The sequence below is a fragment of the Tribolium castaneum genome, chromosome 6 (assembly GCF_031307605.1).
Source record: "Tribolium castaneum strain GA2 chromosome 6, icTriCast1.1, whole genome shotgun sequence".
NCBI lineage: Eukaryota > Metazoa > Arthropoda > Insecta > Coleoptera > Tenebrionidae > Tribolium > Tribolium castaneum.
In genome coordinates this window covers 3804691-3825632 of record NC_087399.1, presented here as the reverse complement: position 1 = coordinate 3825632, position 20942 = coordinate 3804691, and the positions used below count along the sequence as shown (strand labels likewise).

The following is a 20942-nucleotide window of genomic DNA, read 5'->3' as shown; positions in this document are numbered from 1 at the left end:
ATCGAAAGAACATCGATATTTATGGTTACTTTTGTCAATACGTCCTATACTTATCACTTACAGTTTTTGAAAAAAATCACAAAAAAACAGATTTTACTTTGTAATTTTCATAGTTAATCAAGTAAACCTTGCAAAATGGTCAGTAACTGTTAATCTTCAATATTTTATTTAGTTTTTATCTGGTACTTTACGAAATAAGCAGTAAAACAGTAATATTTAAAAATGGTTTATTATAACTTAGTGAATTATGTGAAGTAACTCAGTCAGTCTGGCATCGAATTTTAAACTTCTTGAATGAAAATGGTGAACAAATCGAACATTTTTTTTAATTAATACATAGAACAATTTTATCGTATTTTTCGAAACTTTACTTGTATAAAAATGAAAATAATTAGCTAAAATTCTGTTTTTGGCAATTATTTCAAAAAATGTAAGAGACAGATATAGATAATGTCAATAAAAGTCTGCATAAAAATTCATGTTCATTTGATTGCTATTGAAAAAACAGGGTCATCCCATTAAAAAAAACTGTTTTATAATTATTTTTTAATAATCATTTTCAAAAAATCATAGTAGCCTTGCAATTTAACATTTGACAATCATGAAAATTTTAAAATACCCTTCAAAACTTCAATTGCAAAAAAAAATATTCACTTATTGTAAAGGGTGCACGAGCAATGATATGTTAAATAAACCTCTGCAAATAAAAATTTGTATAAAAAAATTGACATACGTCAAAAACTATGACAGATAAGTACTAACAACTCAGATACATTTTACTCGATTTCAAGAGACGAATTCAAAAATGCAATAAAAATAGGTAGTTATTATTTAAAATTTCAAAGTTAGCACCAATTTCTCGTAGTTCCCGAAATTCAGCCATTTTGAAAATAATTCAGTTGAACTCAAAATGGTCGATTTGAATTCTATACAAAATCTTAAAGCTCTAGCTATATTAAAATAAAATAAAATAAAATAAATAAAATATTAAAATCAAAAATTTTCTAAGGTCTAATGCCTGTATAACTCTGCTGCATTACTGTAAGACAAAAATGTTTTTCTACTTTGGTTTCACAAAGACAACTTTTGTGCAACTCCTTTTAGTAAATTTAATGAAGTAGAAAAAATAGTATATTAATAGCACTCCTTCGTCGTGCTCCAAAACCACTCGTGCCACAATAGAACGTCTTATAAAACTCGCATAATAATATACTATTATAAAGCTGCTCCAAATCAGAAAATCAGTGTTAATAATGTACAATGTCGTCGATAAGCCCTCCCTTATCTAAATGCAGTGAGCGAGGCAAACACGACAGAGGCCCGAGAGATAACCATTTTATTTGAAAATTTATGGCGTTCGCTATGATCAACGACAGTCATTGTTCCACGAAAAATCTCCTAAAACTCGTCGATATTCCAAAAGGAGAACCTCCGACCTCACAATGGACCTCATCGTGGAGACCTTCGCTTCCGCGCCATTCTAAAGGATGCAAAAGAATGATTGACGTCTTCCTGAAAGCTTTTGTACGACCGACGTAAAGAAATCCGGATTGTGACACTGCAGACGCGCACCTTATCACTTAATCGAATTAAAAGGAAGCGAACGGTAATGGCGGACCTAGGCGCCATATTTCATCCAGTGAAACAAGTTTGAAAACTTCTCAACTAAGTCGTGACACCGTACGTGTGTCGGCTGATTAAAGGCGAAATAAAATAGTCACTGGCATAAATTGGGCGGCGCAGGAAATGCTCATCAGATTATTTGATGTTTTGACGACTTATCGCGAGGAATTGTCCTCACATGTGATCAATACCACATTGTGATCGCGTCTATTGTGTTTCATTCAAATCGCGCGATATTGTAGCGCTTTCTTATCAATTGTCATTTCAATTAAACTGAAAGCTTACAAAGCACAAACCGTCCAATCAAATATTTTGTACGATTTAAAGCAGACATAAAGTTGTTGACGAGTGTGCTTCGTTTCCTCAAACATCGCGGTAATACAACGAAATAACAGTGTTTTGTGTTGTTACGCTCTCTCTTCGCATGTTCGTTTCGTTATTGCATTGTTATTATCGTCAACACAGTACTCTCGTTTCAGTGTTAACGAAATCTCTTGTTATTACATGCGGTGTCGGATGTGGCACATTTTATAGTGATGAAATGTCAGAGAATTCAAAAGGCGAAGAAGAGTAATCCCAGGCTTCCAATTACGCCAAAGAAAACACCCATGGAGTGTAGCACAGTTGATGAAAGGGCTGCAGTCTTATTTAGTTCACAGACTGGACAAAAACACTAACCCGATTGCAGTTAAATGTAATTAAATCGGAAGCGATCTCGAGCGAAATGACTTCCGATGAAATTTTATTCGTCAATCTTGCGAATTAAAAGTCTAGACTCTGGAAGGTCATGAATTGCAACAAATAGATGCGACTTGCGATAGAGCAGCTGATATAAATCCACAGAAAAAAAAACACGTCGAAAAAATCTCACATGGAAAAAAGCTCACAAAGAAAAAAGCCCACACGAATAAAACGTCAGGTAGAAAAAGCTCACTCAGAAAATACCCACATATCAAAAAACAACCCATAGAGAAAGAATAAAAAAAATTAATTCTAATAAATGGTGACCAGAAAAAAACTCACACGAAAAATGCGCACAAGAAAAAAGCTCACACAGAAAAAATCTCGCTTGGAAAAAAGCCCACACGGAAAAAAGCTCACACAGAAAATACTCACATATCAAAAAACCCACAGAGAAAGAATAAGCTATTATATTTTCCCACTAGTTTCTATTCATTAATAAACTGCTTTTTTGTCCTATTCTGCTATCATAACTCATTAAAAAAAATAATTTTATAGCATTTATTCAAATTCACGATAGGCACTAATGCACTAAGTTGCAAAAGCGTACCGATACTTTTTTTGTTTAAGAATTACTCAAAAAATACCATATAAATATTTTACATTAAATAACACAAAAAAAAAATCTTATTTTTACCCTAAAGGTTACGTTGTGCACTTGTGACAATATAGTTTGCAACTTTTTACCTTTTTACCATTCCAAGACCTGCAGAATCGTAAAGAAGAGGAATAATGTTCTCTTGTTGGCAACACTTTTTTGTTAGCTACACTCGATTGCATCAATTATCTAAATTCTGTTAAAATAATCATTGTTAGAGCAGTTCGAATATCGCAGCAATTTTCTCGAAAACTTACGATATTTTGAAAAAAAAAACGTTTCAAATGAATCGATTGTAATATTTACAGGGTGATGCAGTAAACATTTTATCATTTAACGCTCTCGAGGTGTCCCCATCCCAAATTTTTTTTGCCTTATTTTTTGAGCGAAATAACAAGCTAATTTTTATCATTCAGCGGTTCTTAAATTTTTTTGGGAAAACTCTGCATTTTCGATGTACAAGAATTTTACTTTACGATGCCTTTTCCTATTCCCTATCCAACTTCAAATTTTGCTAAATCATTCCCTAACATACTATATAATTTGTTGATATTCAAAACTTGAGAGAATAACAATTCAACAAATTATTGCAAAAGGAATGACAAATGCGGAGAGATCACTCAGTCTAGGTTTGAGGGATATGTCAAAAAGTTGTAAACAATTTTCCAAAATTTTAAATTTGTCAGTAAAACAAAAAAATTACTTCAAATAAACTTAATAATAATAATAATAACAGAATTTATTTCCAACAGACTTCTTAGTCTATAGTGGACCATATAATAAATATAATAAATGAACGAGTAGTCCTTAAATATAACAACATAATATATAAAAAGAAATAAATAAAATTGAGTTGTTTTTGTCCGAAAATTTGAATGGTTAGGCCTTGGATTATCTTGAATGGGATTGTAGCAAAAACTGATTCTAAGATATTAAAATATTTTTTTTTGTTATCCGAATAATAATAAATTTATAAATCTATTCACGATCAAGGAGATTGTTTTTTTTTTCAATGAGTTAATTTTTCCACAAGCTTTTTTCTGGTTGGGATTTTTTCTAAGTGGGCTTTTGTCTTTGTGGGCTTTTTTCGGGTTTTTTTCCGTATCTTGAGAGTTTTTTTTTCTTGTGGGCTTATTTCATTTTTAGTGTTAATTATTCGTGAAAAAAAATCAGTTGCGCTCCTTGTCAGTGAAAAAATCAGTCTTGTAATATTCCACTGCTTTGTTTTCGGATCAATCTTGAATTACCATTGAATGCCACGTTTGATCTTCATACAAATTACACCATAATGTAAATGAATGAATTGTTTTATTCCACACGGTGCTGATTTTTCGACGTCATTGCAATACGAAATCAATCCATCACTTGAAACTCCAAAGTCCACACTAAACGAATGAAAAATCTGGAAAATCCTTCCGAGACTTTCCTTGTGGCAGTTGGAGCTCATTAATACTCGCATTGTTAATTCGCCGACGCACTGCACACCTGTTGAAAACGTGGCGAATTATCCTGGGTGACGATTTAAGAGCCTGCCACCTGCCACAATTCCGGATCAATAACGCAGCAGGACCACCAACTCCAGTCAATAACAAACACACACACTCACCGGAGGGTTAATGTGGCAGACACGTGACTTATCTCACCTGAAATCGTGACGAAAAGCGTCACGTACGTCACGCACAAAATGCGATCGGAATTGATCAGCGAGAGGAAAAACAGACAACCGGAAGTTTAATCCTCGAGAGAGAGTCGAATCTGAGACGACGGCATCTCGTTTAAGTTAATTTCGGAAGTAATCAGGGAAAAAATACAGACGATTTGCTTGGACCTTCTCCAAAAAACTAATCGATGAGAGCGGAGCGCAAGAACTTGCCGGAATTTATTTCGGGGATTACTTAATGAGAGTTTTGCGGACTCGAGGGGCTCGTATAATCAACTCAATTCAAGTACCTGAGCTCTTCGACTTCCAAAGGCCTTCATTCATATTTAACAGTCATATTATACGGCGCAGAGGAAATAACTCAGCCTCGATCGGCTATGAGGAATGAAAGACCACCCATTAGCACTTCAATTCCAACATTTTAAACCGGCGATCAGAATTTTAAAATCCACGGTTTGACGCTTAGAAAACAACTACTGAAGGTGTAGCATTACTTAAAGCTCACACAGAATAAATAAAGCTCACATGGGAAAAAACTCACAGTAAAAAAAACACACCGATAAAAACTCACATGGAAAAAGCTCACAAAGAAAAATACCCAATTACCAAAAACACTCATACAAAAAAACCCAAGAGAAAGAAACTCTGTACAGGGTTCGTCAAGTTTTACACTGAGGCATTTTACACCTCTTATAAGAGAGAAAAGAAAAAATGAAATAAATATTTTCCACTGCACTGATATCTAATCTCACTAGGGGAATTTTTTTTTATTAAATTATTTGTCCAATAAAAAAGAAAAAACCATTTGACTAAAAAATAAGCTCTGTTCATGTAAATGGTTATTACGTTTTTTCCCCTCTAGTTTCTATTGGTTAGTAAACTCTTTTTTTTTGTCCTTCTCTACCTTAAATGTAACATTTCCTGTCATTTTACAAATTACCAAAATCACCTCCAGGGTATCATTACCCCCAGTCTGTTATCCTTTCAGCTTTTAAGCCAGTTTTTAAATTCTAAATGTACTTAATTTTCAATTTATGATGTAGATAATTTGTTAACCTTTTTATCACCTATTTTTAACGGAAACTTGTCCACATTTTAATTGTTTTACCCAGGTTGAATCGCCATAGTTGGCATAGATATTAATTCTCTTGTTATAAATAAAATTGAGTTGACATTGCCCAAAAAATTATTGCACCAAAAAATAAAAAAAATTCTAAATTTTTGACAGATTGGGGTGGCGACCCAAAAGTGACAAGTGATAAATATTTAACAAAAAAATACAAAGTTCAGTCTTTCAATTACTTCAAATCGCTTTTTATTTTTCGTAGATACAGAGGTGTGTAATCGGTGTATAACTTTTTTGTTATTTGAAATATTACCATGCTATTTTCATTATCCGATAGATCGACTTAAAGTCTATAAACTAAAAATATTTTTACTACACACAGAGTGTTGTATACAGGCTGGTGAATCAAAGTTATTTTTTTTTAATGAAACACCCTATATATTTTTCCATAATTGAATTCTATGCAAAAAAATAATGCAACTTTATAGTATAAACTATCATGGGTCTATATTTTTTCATTTTGGAATTATTCAACTTTTCGTTATAAAAAAAACAATTTTTGAAAAATCACTGCAAAGTCGCCTATGAATATTTTCCGATAAATTTGCAACGAAAAAATTCAGAATACCTTGTAGTTTTGGATAATAGACGACTTTGAGTTAAAGCACGCAGATAATATACAGAGTGTGCCAAAACGCCAAAGGTGAATAACTCTTTTTTTTTCAAATGGAACGTCCTGTAGATTTTTTCATAAATCGATAGCATTTTTGATAAGCTTTCTAACGATATAGAGTGTCCATAACAAATTTAAAATATTTTTCGAGAGAAAAAAATTATTACAAGAAAATTTGTTATCCTAGAATCTGATAAGTCAAATGGTGATTTATTTTTTGATATGTACTAATGTGACTAATTACATTAGTAATCTAATTATAACTTGATACATAAATGAGTTTTGTTCATCAAGAATTAATAATAAAATAAATAAAAAAAAAGAAAAAAATTGAACACTATAAGAAATACTTCAAATTTTCAATACAAACCGCATATGAAAAATGCTATCGATACGTGTAAAGAAATAATGGTGTTCCATTTGAAAAAATGAGTTATTCAACTTTTTGCGTTTTGGCACATCATCTGCATGTTTCGAGAAAAAGCCAACTGTTTGCTAAAACTGCAAGGTATTTTGAGTTTTTCTGTTGCAAATTTTTCGGAAAATATTCACAGGCGACTTCGCAGTGATTTTTCCAAAATTGGTCTTTTTATAACGAAAAGTAAAATAATTCCGAAACGAAACGAGATAGACGGACGGCGGCTGAGAGGCACACAAAATTTTATACATTACTTACTTTCAGTTTATTCCTATTTATTTACGTTATTAAAATTGTCTTACCAATATTTGTTTAGTTATCAAGGTATCGACTATAAATTCATCCACGAGAGCAGAAATTTTCTAATTTTCTGTGAGCTTTTTTCCGTATGGGCTTATTTCGCGGATTCACAAGTACAATAAATTTATAAAAAATACATTTTCTGCTGTTCTCCACAAGGAACAACAATGTACACACTTATCTGCTGATACATCAGCGTGTGCCCTTATCGCTCAAAAGTTTTACGAGTTGCGCTCAAAAATTCATGCCGTCGTAAAGTACGCTAGGTCCTGACGTGACGTATTAAGATGCTATCGGACAATAACGTGACGTACGCTCCAAGAGATTAGGTGTCGGCTTCGAAGCTGTTTACCTTAGACGTAAGCTATGTAAAACGTCAAATCTCCTTCATAAACACGAGCTCAACCTCGACGCGAAAACGGCCCCACGAGAGACAAATGAAGCGCCGTTAAAGTAATGAACTCGGCACTAGGAGATGATGTTCGATATAAACGGCGCCGTAGCGCGAACACAAATATAAAATGAACCAGCAGCAGCAATACAATTTTTGCGGAAAATCTCAATTATGACGGAGGTTTTTTATGTGCTGACATTAGCCGAAACGGGCCCGAAAGCACACATTACGTGGGATGGACGCATAATGTTTGCCATTTTCGAGTTTATTTCAAATCCGATACGTTACGTTGCGTCACGTAATTATCGCAATGTAACAAAGCAGGAATTTTTAAATTCATTATCGGATTAAAATATATGTAACCCAATTTATGTTTCAACGTTTTCGGGTCGTGACGTAACTTTTCCAAACAAACACGACAAAAATAATTGTACAGAAAACAAATAAAGCGCTATCAAAGCACATAAAGTTCAAATCTGTCCAGCGATCATTTTGTGTTGCAAAACCCATCCGGCTTAGGCGATCTGACAGGTGTTTGCAAAAATAAATCGGCCTTGGAGTTCGACTTGAGAAATTGCAATACACTGGAATTACAATTAATCAAAGATAATTGCAACGCTGATGGGCTGAGAAAAGGCAGAAAACAGAGCTGGAGCCAACGTCTTATCGCCGACTATTTGTCATAATAAAGATAGAGGATTATGTCCTAATGATAAGTGACAAGGGAAAAAGCTCGCCCACTTTATACTTTTCGAGAATATTGCGTTATTAGGAAATTTTGTAATTTTTTGACCACTTACCTTGTCTCAGGCAATACAGGGAAAGTGACGCATGTTTTCAAACACATCGAAGAATAAATGTTTAAAATTGTGTTTTTAGATCGTTTGTTTATTTTCCTTGCGCATTCCTCACACAATTTAACAAAAATTTAACAAAACAAAACCCAATTGAATATTCCCGACATTTACAACGTTATTTATGTTGGCTTTGATTGAAAGCTGATTCATCGGCGAAATTTACATTGAAAAACACAATTCATAATTAAAGACCACACATTTATTATTAATTCTTCTTTACGTCGGACGCATGCATAAAACATTTTCTGGATGAATCACTTGAGGCACGGATGCACCGACTAATTAAAAAATTCAATTTAATTAAATTGGGTTTTCCGTTGCGTAAACACAGGTACGCAGCATGGACTTGATAGAACCAACAGTTGGATCTCGCCAAAGCCACGCCGATCCGGGCGAATTATAATATCAATATGACAGCAGCCCTCTCGATAATTATTATTCCTGCGACTCCGCAAGCAATTTCTCAAAGAAAATTGCTTAGTTAACTGACGACACGTCAATCTAACCCCGAGTTCTAATCTGGGTTTTATCGGGATGTCGGCAGTAAACGAAAAAAAAACACTAGTAAAAGAGTCGATGTCACTGGTTATATGAAACCGCCGACGTCTCAATTAACGTAACTTTGTAAATCTTCAGTTGCGGAGAAATCGATGATGGAAAAGACGTCGATCAAATGGCAAGTCGATCAAGCTCTCTCGACTTTTATTATCCATCATAAAAATCCATTACAAAATTGCCGGCGTGAAGCAACGACCCAATCAATGGAGGGATGGAATTAATTCCGACGGAAATTTGTTTTCGGCTTTTTAACGATTTTGTTTGACTAAAGGGGATGTGCAAAGTTTCGACGATTCATAAAGAACAATGAATTTTTAAAAGAGGTGCTCGAAACTCGCCCGAGTGGAAAATCATTCAGATATTTCAATCGGCAACGCGCGCAAAATTACACTTTCTCCACAATAAATAAAATCAGACTTTGCGCACCGTCCTTCGGACAATTTATCATTTTCTCCAAGTTTACATAAAAACGCAAGTCTTGCTCAGGCCACATAAACTACAACGATTTTTTCCACTCCAACTCCCCCGTAATAAATAAACGTTTATTAAAATCGTTTCAAAGTTTCGGCATAAAAAACCGATTCTGGCCTCCCGACAAAGAAAATTCCTTCGTTTTGCGCGCCCGAGGGTCAGACACGCGTCCGTCCAATCCTTCCTCTGATAAAATACAATTTGCATAAAGAACGTCCAGAATCCCGATCAGAAATTCAATAAAACAACAACAAATTGACGTTAGTGACGCACTTGAATCGTCTAAATTAATTTAGCGAGCGAAATTAAACTTCAATTAAGCTCATCTGCGTTCGATTTAATCCCAACTTGCAGCAAACGAAACACTAAAAACGCCCTGGTCTATTCAAGCGCGCGCATAAAGAGTCGTTTCTGTGCCACACATTTATCTTTTCAATTTAACTTCACTTACCTCTTCATAAAAGCGAAGCTGAGGCACGGGAACTTCCGACAAATTCTCGCAAAAATCCTTAAATAACAGATAGCCTGAAACAAAGAACGGAATCGATGTACAAATGCCATTTGGAGGTGTTGGCGTTTTAGGGGATTAAGGGTGCGTCTATAAACTTTTAATATTTGCATTTTTCGGGAAAACAATGCCGCCGCCGCCGAGGGAAAACGCGACGGTTTATTCGCCGCTGAAATATTGCAACAACGGACGTTAACGAAATTGCTTTTTCAGCATTCCTGAAATAATTCCAGGTTCCGGATGGGACTGGTTTTAAAAACGCCAGTAATGGACCTGGATGCGGCTAATTTTTACGCTGGGAAATTAAAAAATCAATCGTAGGCGCAAAAATTCTCATTATCGCAATGGCTTAAGTGTAATCTACTAATGCACAGTGTCAAGCGCTTGCAGATCATCTCGGGATTAATTATCGGTTTGGTAAATGCGGCGCAGCTCCAGCATCCATATCGGCTAATCAAGGGTTTCCGTTAGGATTTGAAAGTTTAATGCTATTACGGTGAAGTTTTAATAGAAGCGCTGCTTAGCTCCCGCCACTTAATACTTATTACCTATTTAAACATTAAAAGCAATTTAAGTGTGCAATAGCTACCCCGCCACCGAAACGACTCCCCCGAGGCGAAAAACTACACTCGGCTATAATTTCAACGACTTACTGAAAAAAACTTCCTTTTAATAGAGCGATGAGAATTCGGACCGGAGGCAATTTTCCGCGAGACCGAACTGATTCACACAATTTGACGCGAGAAATTTTAAATTTAAATGCCGCCCTTATCAATTAGCGCAAAAACACGATATTTTTGCCCCGTGATATTTTTCCCGGAACGACATCATCCACTTCCAATATAAGAAATGGGATTTGGGATTTCGGACACCGCAGAGGGCACAATTTTTCCCAGATATAGCCGACAAAACGATACGGTGATTTCTCGGACATATTTACTATTATATTTTTTACGAATTCTTCGGGAAAATATCCGCAGAGTCGTTTCTCAACGAACAAATTGGAAATTGACTAAAACTTGCACATAAAACTCGCTCTGAATTTGAAATGAACGGAACGGCTTTATAGGTGAAGTTTTTTTTCTTTAAGCACTTGTAGAAATGCATTACCGGAACTAGTCATTCGTTATTTCCGAGAAACTGTGCAAAGTGGACTAAGCTTTGTGCCGAGCTTTTGACGAAAGTGGGTTGGGAAAAATCGTTTCGTTGATAGGAATTATGTAAATTTATTCAATGAGGATGTTATGTAAGACTTTCTTCGACTGTCACTAATCTAGTAATGCGTGCTTGCTTTGGAAAATAACAACTCTGGGACACACAGACGCAGGAGTTATTTATTAAAATAAATAAAATAACATCTAAACCTACACTCCTTGATTTAAAATAGAAAAATGGAAGAATACTAAAAAAACAATACATTATGCATGGCGGGCAAAAACCACGCCAATTTTTTCGACCAATAAATTTCGAGTGGTTATAAAAATGCAAGTTCTTTGCCTATTTTAATACTAATTAATTACAGTTTTTTTGACGGAAACCTACCGTGTGTTTTTTTCTGAGCACGAATCTTTCCATAAGAACTACTAAATTCCATCGTTTTATTTAAACTGGTCAACATGATTTCTTTTTTTAATGTCTGGTAGGTATTTTTTTATGCAAATTCTAAAAAAGTGCTCAAAAATTAGCCATCATGTCGGGACTGAAAAACATTATTAATAGAATATTATTATTCGAGTTCTATAAGACGTGGCACGAATGGTTTTGGAGCACGACGAAGGAGTGCCCCAACTAAGTCTTATAAAACTACTTTCCATTTTTGTTGTTTGTTTTTGCTTAGTTTAACTTATCAAAATCTGTTCAAACTATTTGCTCTTGATTTTACTAATCAAGGGGCCTTTATCAATAAACGACTTGAGGTCGTTGACAGATCACACAACAATTTAGAAAAAAATAATTTGGAAAAAAAGATTTAAAAAAATAATTTGTTTATAAAAGATGTATTCTGTAGAAAGCCAAAGCAGAAAAAAATAATTTGTTTATAAAAGATGTTTTCTCTAGAAGTCTAGATGATAAAGTGTGAACAATAGTGGGCCCACAGTTGGTCCTTGCGGTATCCGTATCCGCAGCGTGTATTGTTTCACTGTTGTGTCTTCGTGAGTGATTGCACGTCAGTGAATAGACATAATAATGAGTGGATTCTTTTATTTTTAATTCAACACCGGGCAATCATCTCCGAGTCCATTACTTGTCGCTTGTCAAAATTTCCCATTAAATTGTCACTTCACTCGACACGTAATGACCTCCATCACCAAACCCGCCATCCACAATAAGTTTGTAATTTGCAAATTTCCTGTCATTACACCTAAACAGCGTAACTCCTCCATCACGAAATTAGCTGGAATTTTCGTCGAAAAACTCCCGATTCCCGGATACAGACACAATGAGGAATCAGGAGCGTCGTGTATAACGATCCCTCTCGCAGGAAATCCACCATCTGTGCCCGATAATAACGTCCCTTCTCGGCTAATTAGCCGCGTTTCAAGTGAAGGAAAAGCTCCCCGAGAGAGGACACTCGATTGAACAATCTTGCGACTTTGTCGCTGCGTCTCTCTCTGGGTATCATTATCATAATGAAGACGAAGAAATAGGGGATGTCGGTCGCACAGAATCGAAAAAACAGATCGGATGGCTTTGAAGCCCTGCAGAGACTGTTTTACCGAGATTAAAGACAAATCGACGTCCGATTCGTCGCTGCCTGATAGTAATTTACAAGATGAAAGCGATCCCGCAGGATAGGCGACGATGATGTCGTTTAACTCTTCGATAGAACGCGACGATCAATTAAAATCTCGCACGTACGTGATCAAATTTTAAATTACCTGATTTCAATCTGATGAGCTACTGGAGCGGAATCTGATTAAATACGGACCAATGCAGCAGGCAATAAAATGGCAGGATTCAGGGCGGACAATTAAAGGTAGAAGGGGGTTCAGTTCAATTAACTTCAAACACAAAAAAGACAAATAACGGAAGATTGGAGATGCAGTCCAACATTTTTCACTTTATTTTGTACAACTTTCATTACAACTATTTAGACAATGTACAGGGTGAGGCATACGAATTTCCGAACAGAGAATCTACGAAACTAAGAGGTTTAGCGAAAAACAAATAACACATTCTCGGGTCCGTTTTATGAGAAAATAATTTTGGCCAAAACCGCATCCCGCTATCGTCTTTTGTTTTCGACCTAACATTCTTGCGTAATCTTAAAAAAATTCATACCATCCTTATTATAAAAGATACACATTTCAAATAAAAACACTTTTTTACAGAGAATTCAATAATGTTATCATCATTTTTTTTAATCATTCGTTTAGCTGTAATAACATAAAATTGTACTTTTTTAAATAGGAATCATAGTTGGCTATGACATTTTCGAAAAGCTTGTTTTGTTCTGAACTTAAAACAATAAAAATACAGTTTAATATTGTTATATATATATTTTTGATAAAAATATATTTAAAATATTTGAAAGTAGTTGGTCATGGAAAAATTATTTCACATAAAAGGTGTGAATAATCTAGAAATTTTGTGAATGGTTATTAAATTAAAAAATGTGAAATTAGAAAAATAAGCTATGTTAAAGTTATTTTCAATTGAACAAATTTTAGTCACAAAAAAAATGTGCAGAACATTGAAAACGAAATGTCACTACCATTTGATTACACTTTTTAATGATTTAGTGCAATTGAGGTGACGATAATGTTATTAATTTTCGAAATTTGATTTTGGTGTTTAAACACAGATTTTTTTGTTAAATAAAATTTTATTGACGACAATCATACAATTAATTACATTTTTTTTTACAATTAGATTTTTCGTTTTCCGACATATTTCATATTTAATTAGAAATTACACTGACAATGTAATTTTTATCAATCGCAAAAATTTGATCCAATAATAATCTATTATGCTGTTTAATTAAATTAATTAGTGTTTAAAAAAATATTAAATTATAAATACTTGTTGAGTAATACATTTTTCATAGGTTTATTTGAAAATCCAAAGTTTTTTCATGGCCTGCTGTAAAGAAAAAGCGAAATGTTATGTTTTATTTTAATTATTTAAAAATAATGTAATGCACAAATAGACCTACCAAATCAGAAAAAAAGCAGTTTTTCAAAAATATTACAGCCGCCTATTTAAAAAATAAAACTTTACGTCTTAATATAGCTAAACGAATTAAAAAAAAATCGCTGATAACATTATTAAATTCTCTGTAAAAAAGTACACGTATCATGTCTTTGTTTCAATTGTATATCTTTTATAATAAAGAAGATATGATTTTTTTTAAGATTTCGCAAAAATGTCATTGTTTATAAGTCGAAAACAAAAAAAAATCATTTAGCAAGATAATTTATACTCATTTTGTTTTTTTCTTTCTCATTGATAACTAAAATATCTCTCACATTTCTGTGACAAACAAATTGTTAAACATTGTATTTGCTTTAAAATATCGTCAAAAGAATGTAGATTAAATCCAAACAACTTTTGTTTAGTTTGTGGTAAAATTATCCTAATAAAACCTGCCAAACTTAAGCGATCAAATGATAAACGTTTTCATCAAGATAAAGTCTTATGAAAAACAGTACCAACATTTTTGAGATAAAAACATGTTAGCCGATTACTACTGATTATAATGAGAGAATCTGACCCTTATCAGGCCAAAAAAGAAACAATCTGTTTTACTTTTAATTTTTCAAAAGGTTTGAATCAATCTTTTTTGTGGCGTCTTTGGCATTCGTTATTGGCGTGATTAACAAATTGATAAGTATTTTATTTGCTTTAAAAGATCATCAGGTGAATGTAATTTAAACCCAACAACTGACTGTGTTTACATTATCTTAAGAAAATCTGTGAAGCTTAACCGATGAAAACGGTGAATGTTTCCATCAAGATTTAAAGTCTTAGGAAGAGAGTTATTGAGGTTTTTGAAATAAAATTGTCAAATACTGATACTTTATAAGAATTATTTAAAAAACTTGACGTCCTAATTTTTTTCGACCTCAGTCATCTATTGGTAAAAAACGTCGTAAACTAGTGTAATCTTCTCGCCTGAAATCGGACAAAAACTTGAGCCAGCACGAAGTTTATGAGTTTGTCCTATTAATAGTGGACTTTTTGATGAATGTAGTCTTGATTTACTAATGTCGTGTTCCGCGCCACCAGAGCTTGACGTCGCGCAAGCGGGAGCTTTTTTCGTTTCTCGTTCCTGAGTTCTCACATAAAACGATACTCGTCGACAAGGCTATTAAAACCTGACGTCAGATCAAAATTCGAAGGCCGCAGCAAAGCTCGCAATGTTTTATCTGTCGTTTGTGACCACCACACGCCCGATTCGACGAATTCAATTCGATTCCAATTAAAAACTGCACATTCGTTAACCCCGCTTCAAACGTTTTATAAATAGAACGCGATCGAATGAAAATACGACACGAGTCAAGTCGTCCGTATCAACACTTGTCCGGTTAATTAGACGGAATTGGTCGGACGAAATGCGCCGACCTTGACGTACGTCAAGCTCTTATTCAATCAAATTCTTGCAAACAAACCCTCTCGAATGTTCCGGGGACAGACTATCAGACATTAGGTAACGACGGCGTTACCGGATTTTATTGCATATGTGCAGGAAAACAACAAACATGGCCGTAAAAACGATGGCTGAGACGGCTGAAGTTCGCCTTTTACGTTCATCGACAAGAAAATGCCATAAAAGTCGAATGTGTTGCAGGAAGTACGTCTGAATTTCGGACAAGTATCGGTGTTGGATCAAAGTTTGAAATTTCGCGAAAATTTCATCACGAATGCGTCGATCGGACGGCAGTTGCTTGCTGTTCGAGAGATACTCTGACTAATGGAAATGCATTAGACAGAAGTGAAATGTTGGGGTTGGGGTGTGCATTGGAAACTCATTTTCGATTTCTTACGAAGTCTACGGAGGACTATAACTTAGGAGACGTAACGAGATTCAAAATCGCAAAAAAAGTGAGAGTCATAGTCTCGTTTTAAATTTATTTAAACTTAACCAATTCACTGATTATTTGGAAAAAATGCAGCAATGTTGAACTTAGCATTCTTAACAGATTGAGAAAAACTGACGAAAAAATTTTCATGAGAAACATGGGAAAAAAATGATTAAAATTTAAAATTTGCGCGTCGTCCCGTATTTTTCAAAACGCCGGGAATACGGTTAAAGATACAAAAAAAATGTGAGGAAGAAATTTGTAGAGAATTAAATTTTCTTTAAAAAAGTCCGCGAGACCATGTCTTTATCTTGAACGGTTTAGGCCCCAAAAACGTTCAAAGACCCTCAAGCTACAGATTCGTTTCATTTTACCGGTGGTCAAGTAATGGAAAGTTAATTTATGCCTAAACTGTAGAAGGTAGAAATATGGTGACCAGAACATTTTTTTTTAGAAAATTTAATTAGCTACAACTTTGACCTTTACACTTTTTTTGTATCTTCAACCGTATTCCCAGCGTTTTGATAAATATGCGACGATGCGCAAAAATTGTATTTGATTCCACCTAATATTTCGGCAAACGCAGCGAATACGGTTGAAGATACAAAAAAACTGTAAGGAACAAAAGCATAGAGAATTAAATTTTCTACAAAAAAGTCCGCGACACCATACTTCTATCATCAATGGTTTAAGTATAAATTAACTTTGCAATACTTAACCACCGGCAAAAAAAGGAAATCCGTCGCTTGAGCGTCTTTGGACGACTTTAAGGCCTAAATGGTTCAAGATAGGGATATGGTCTCGCGGACTTTTTTGTAGTAAATTTAACTCTCTACAACTTTCTTCCTAACATTTTTCTTGTATCTGTAACCATATTCGCAGGGTACTGAAAAATATGATGCAGAGTGCACACTGGTAATAGTTTGAAATTTATTTAAATATAGTTTACGATAATGTTTTTCCATTATATTTATCTCTTACTATAGAGAATTTAATGCCCTACCTGCCTGTATTTTTTTATTTGTCTTGTGCTAAATGTTATCCTAATACAATTTTTTTTTAATTCATTGCTCCGAAAACTTGGCGGTAATAGAACTGCGCGCTCTGGCGGCATCAACGGAACTATCGCGAACGGAACCGTTTTTTCCTATCCTTTAGATATCCGTAGTGTGCACAAAACAATTCCCAACTCAACACTAATAAATTCGTGAGAATTTGTAAATTGGAGCAATATTCCACTTGCTCACATAATCACAAACTTCGTCAATTCGCGTCGAAATTATCCAGTTAAAATAGCACGTCCGAAAACTCGTCAATTCTCAAAATAAATCACATTTTAATGAATTAGACACGGGAAATTCGCGTTGAAAAAACAAACAATTTCGTGTAAATACGACCACAATGTCTAATAATGTGGGTGTTTTTACTCCACTTTACTTCATTTTTGGTTAGTTTGTGGTGAAAAAGACGTAATCCTTGTATCGAGCGCGCGACGAAGCGCCTTATATCGATCTTGTTGTCGGAGGAGAATTGCGCGACCAGGAAGTCCGGACGGGGTGAAGATCCGGAATCCTTCCGGATTAATTATGCGTCAGGTTGTCGTCGAGTGTCCACACCGTTCCGGCCACCGGAATGTGTTTATGTCCGACTTACATCTCGTACCGAATGATAACGATCGGAAAAGGGTTGCAACTTGTGAAGGGACTTCGACCGTATACGAGAAAGAAACGATAATGAGCTTTCGCCCACGCGAAGCCGGCTTTAAACTCACGTACTTGCCGAAAATAGCGCGTGCGGAAAATCGCCGTTTCCGAAGCAGTGCAGCAACAATTTTAATTTAACGTCCCGATAAATAATTTTCGTATTTCCGCCGACTTTTGCGCTTTTTTCCAATATCGGCCCTTGCCCGGCAATTTGTCAAGTTCTTGCGCTCTTATTGACACCTTCGCTCGTCAATAATTGCAATTCGACCTTCCCTATCTCCTTCGAACGAGTTAATTGAAAAGTGTCCGGTTTCACGTCCGGTAAGTCGTGAAAGGTTAGAATCGCGTTTCCGGAACTCACTCACCTAATGTTTGATGGAAGATCTTGTCAAAGTTCACCTCGTTCTTCTTCTCCAGATACTTGTGCATCACGCTGCGAACGCTGAAACCAAAAAGTTACCAAAATTACTTGACTTGATGCGACTTGTGTGAGTCTTTCGTCCGTTTTAAAAATTAAACTTTAATAGTGAATGACTTTCTTGCGAGATGAAAGCACACCCCCGGCCAGCATCATCGTAAAAACAAACCGCTTTTTAAAGGCAAAGAAGTAAAAAAAGGTCAAGAGAGCACTTTTTACTCCACAGGAGAAGGATTCTTCTCACGTCCGCGTCTCTTCTCCAAATTGGAAGTGGCGCAATAAATAAACGTATCGACCGTATTTAAAACACACAGGAGCAAAGTTTCATCTTCTTGTGTTTGGTTTTTTGTGATGGGTGTCAGGCACAACGCCAAGGCGCTAGTTACGTAACGCTTTCGAAACCACTTGAGCGCGAAATCACGAATTAAACAAAGCGTAATCGATGATGTACAGTAGGTACAGCTGTCGACAGATTAAAGTGAACAACTGAGCAGTCTCACATTCGGCGCGAACAAAAAACATACACAAGCTGAATTCAAACACAATTTCATCATAAAAAAATAGCTACACGTCAAAAACAAGAGCAAAACGTTCGTTTTTATTTTATTTCAGTATAGAGGCTGTCCCGACGATCAGAAAAAGCCCCGTAACTTGTTTATTATCAGAGATATTAACTTTTTTTAGATACTAAAAACCCACTAGTTATGTTTTTTCAAATTTTATTGCATTTTTGAACGTAACTTTTACTACTGATAATTTGATTTTAATTTAAACTTGTATTGGTCGATTTTGCTTAGTTTATGAAATAATTAGATTTTTTTGACAAAAACACGTTTTATTTAAAAATTTATTACACAGAAACAAAGAATCGTAGAAAAGTAGGATTTTAACTACTTTAAAAGGAAAAGTTCAAACTTAAATCTGTCCCAATTATTTAACGCATTGCAATTAGATACTTAGAAAAATTAAGAAGTTTATTAAAAGTTGAATAACTTGAAAAACTTAAATGGAACATCCTATTTTTTGTTCTTGCTTCTCAAAGATTATAAAATTGTCTATCTAAAAACATAAAGTTTATTTAAAGTTTAAATTTATTACACAGAAACAAAAAATCGTAGAAAAGTAGGATTTTAACTACTTTAAAAGGAAAAGTTCAAACTTAAATCTGTCCCAATTATTTAGCGCATTGCAATTAGATACTTAGAAAAATTAAAAAGTTTATTAAAAGTTGAATAACTTGAAAAACTTAAATGGAAGACCCTATTTTTTGTTCTTGCTTCTCAAAGATTATAAAATTATCTATCTAAAAACATAAATTTTGAAATGCCTAAAGTTAATAACCAAAAAGATAGCACACTTATAGCAACTTTACCACAAAGCATTTGTTGGAGTTTATACGGAAATTTAAAAATTCGCCATAAATATTAAAATTTTAGTGATTTCACTGTAATAAATGACAAATAATGGCCTAATAATAAAGTTATTATTAGCTGAAAATTTGACTTTTCGACTACTGAAACAATATTTATATTTTTTTATGTTTAAGTTTTTTGAGTAATCAGCAAAAGACACTTAACTGTTAATATTTTTAGAGAGATAAAGTCTTTTGGATGTTCCTTTTAAAATTGCGAAGTTATTCAACTTGTAACAAATCTCTTCACTTTTTATTTGCTTGATTGCATTAAGCGAACAAAAAATGTCCTATAAGTTTGAAGTTTCTTCTTTAAAATGGTGAAAATTTTACTTTTCTGAAATTCTTAATTTTTATGTAATGATTAAAAGAACGTATTGTCAAAAAAAATCAATCAAAATCGACCAATAATAATTTAGTTTAAATCATCACTGGTAAAATCTACATCAAAAAAAAATGCAAAAAATATTAATTGTTCTAATTGTAGCTAATCACGAAAACACTCCGTGTACTTGAAAATAACTTTAGGTAAGTCAAGGAGTTAGTGTGTTCGGTTTTCGTATGAAAAAAGATTAATTTTCTAACATTTAAAGGTCAATAATGGACTTTTTTACATCGCTGGGACCCCCTGTATAATGTTAGTTTCTACATAAATAAACAATTTTGTGTAACATATTACTTGTGCTAATTCAACTGAAATAAACCACTGTTTTATTTCACTCTTTCCTTAAACGTTGTTTGCAAATATTTATTTTTGTGCGTATTTTTTATTTTATTTTTGGATCTTTCTTTTGTTTTACAGATTTGATGTAAATTTACTTTTATGGCCGATTTAATTATTTTTCCCGTTTCGCAGTTTACTTTTATCGATTCCTTACTTTCGTAGCTTGTTTTTTCCATAATTTTTTGCATTGTGTGTCAATTGCAAGTGTGAGATTATTTTTCTATTGCGAAGAATGTTGTGCGGCCTTGACGACCTTTGACTTCTCCATCTGGAAACATTTGGAATTTGGAATATTAAGAGGTACGTTATTATAATCTGTTTGACGTACGTGCCCCGCCACCGAAGATGACTATAATGAAATACAACATTGCCGTTTGTAAGTCAATGCTATTGTTGACGTCATTCGAACACCTCTAATGTTATATGAAAAGTGGTATATCGCTGTTGGATACCAATATACGGTTATTTAGAGGAGATTCCGACGCGGTATTATTGAGGAGACTGGTTATTTAATAAAAATGTACGCGTCAGTAGCAGCATTTCCCTCAAGATTAGACTTTGTTTAAAGCATCAAACTTGGCTAAATAATTAGAACAACTTCCTTGAGGTATCAGTTTTTGCTTGCTCCTGCCACAAAGTGTGGATCAAAAAGACGGAGCGAAAAAGAGGACATTCGAGTAATGGCTGAGATCAAAAGAATCAACGTAAAAGTAGACGTTTGATCGTGTCAAGTGCACGGATTATATTGCAACTTTTCAATTGTTTCAAAGTGTAAAATTTTTAAAACACAGGAAAA

The 20942-nt window shown here is 34.3% G+C and overlaps 1 protein-coding gene across 1 annotated transcript in view; it reads right to left on the bottom strand.

Moving 5' to 3' along the window:
* LOC654946 (G protein-coupled receptor kinase 1) overlaps positions 1-20942 on the bottom strand; it is a 62297-nt gene that overhangs the window by 36330 nt on the left and 5025 nt on the right. The window contains exons 2-3 of the mRNA XM_015982659.2: positions 17959-18035; positions 9811-9884 (exon numbers count right to left, since the gene is read on the bottom strand). Coding sequence (XP_015838145.1) covers positions 9811-9884; positions 17959-18035 — 151 coding nt within the window. The remainder of the gene's footprint in view (positions 1-9810; positions 9885-17958; positions 18036-20942) is intronic.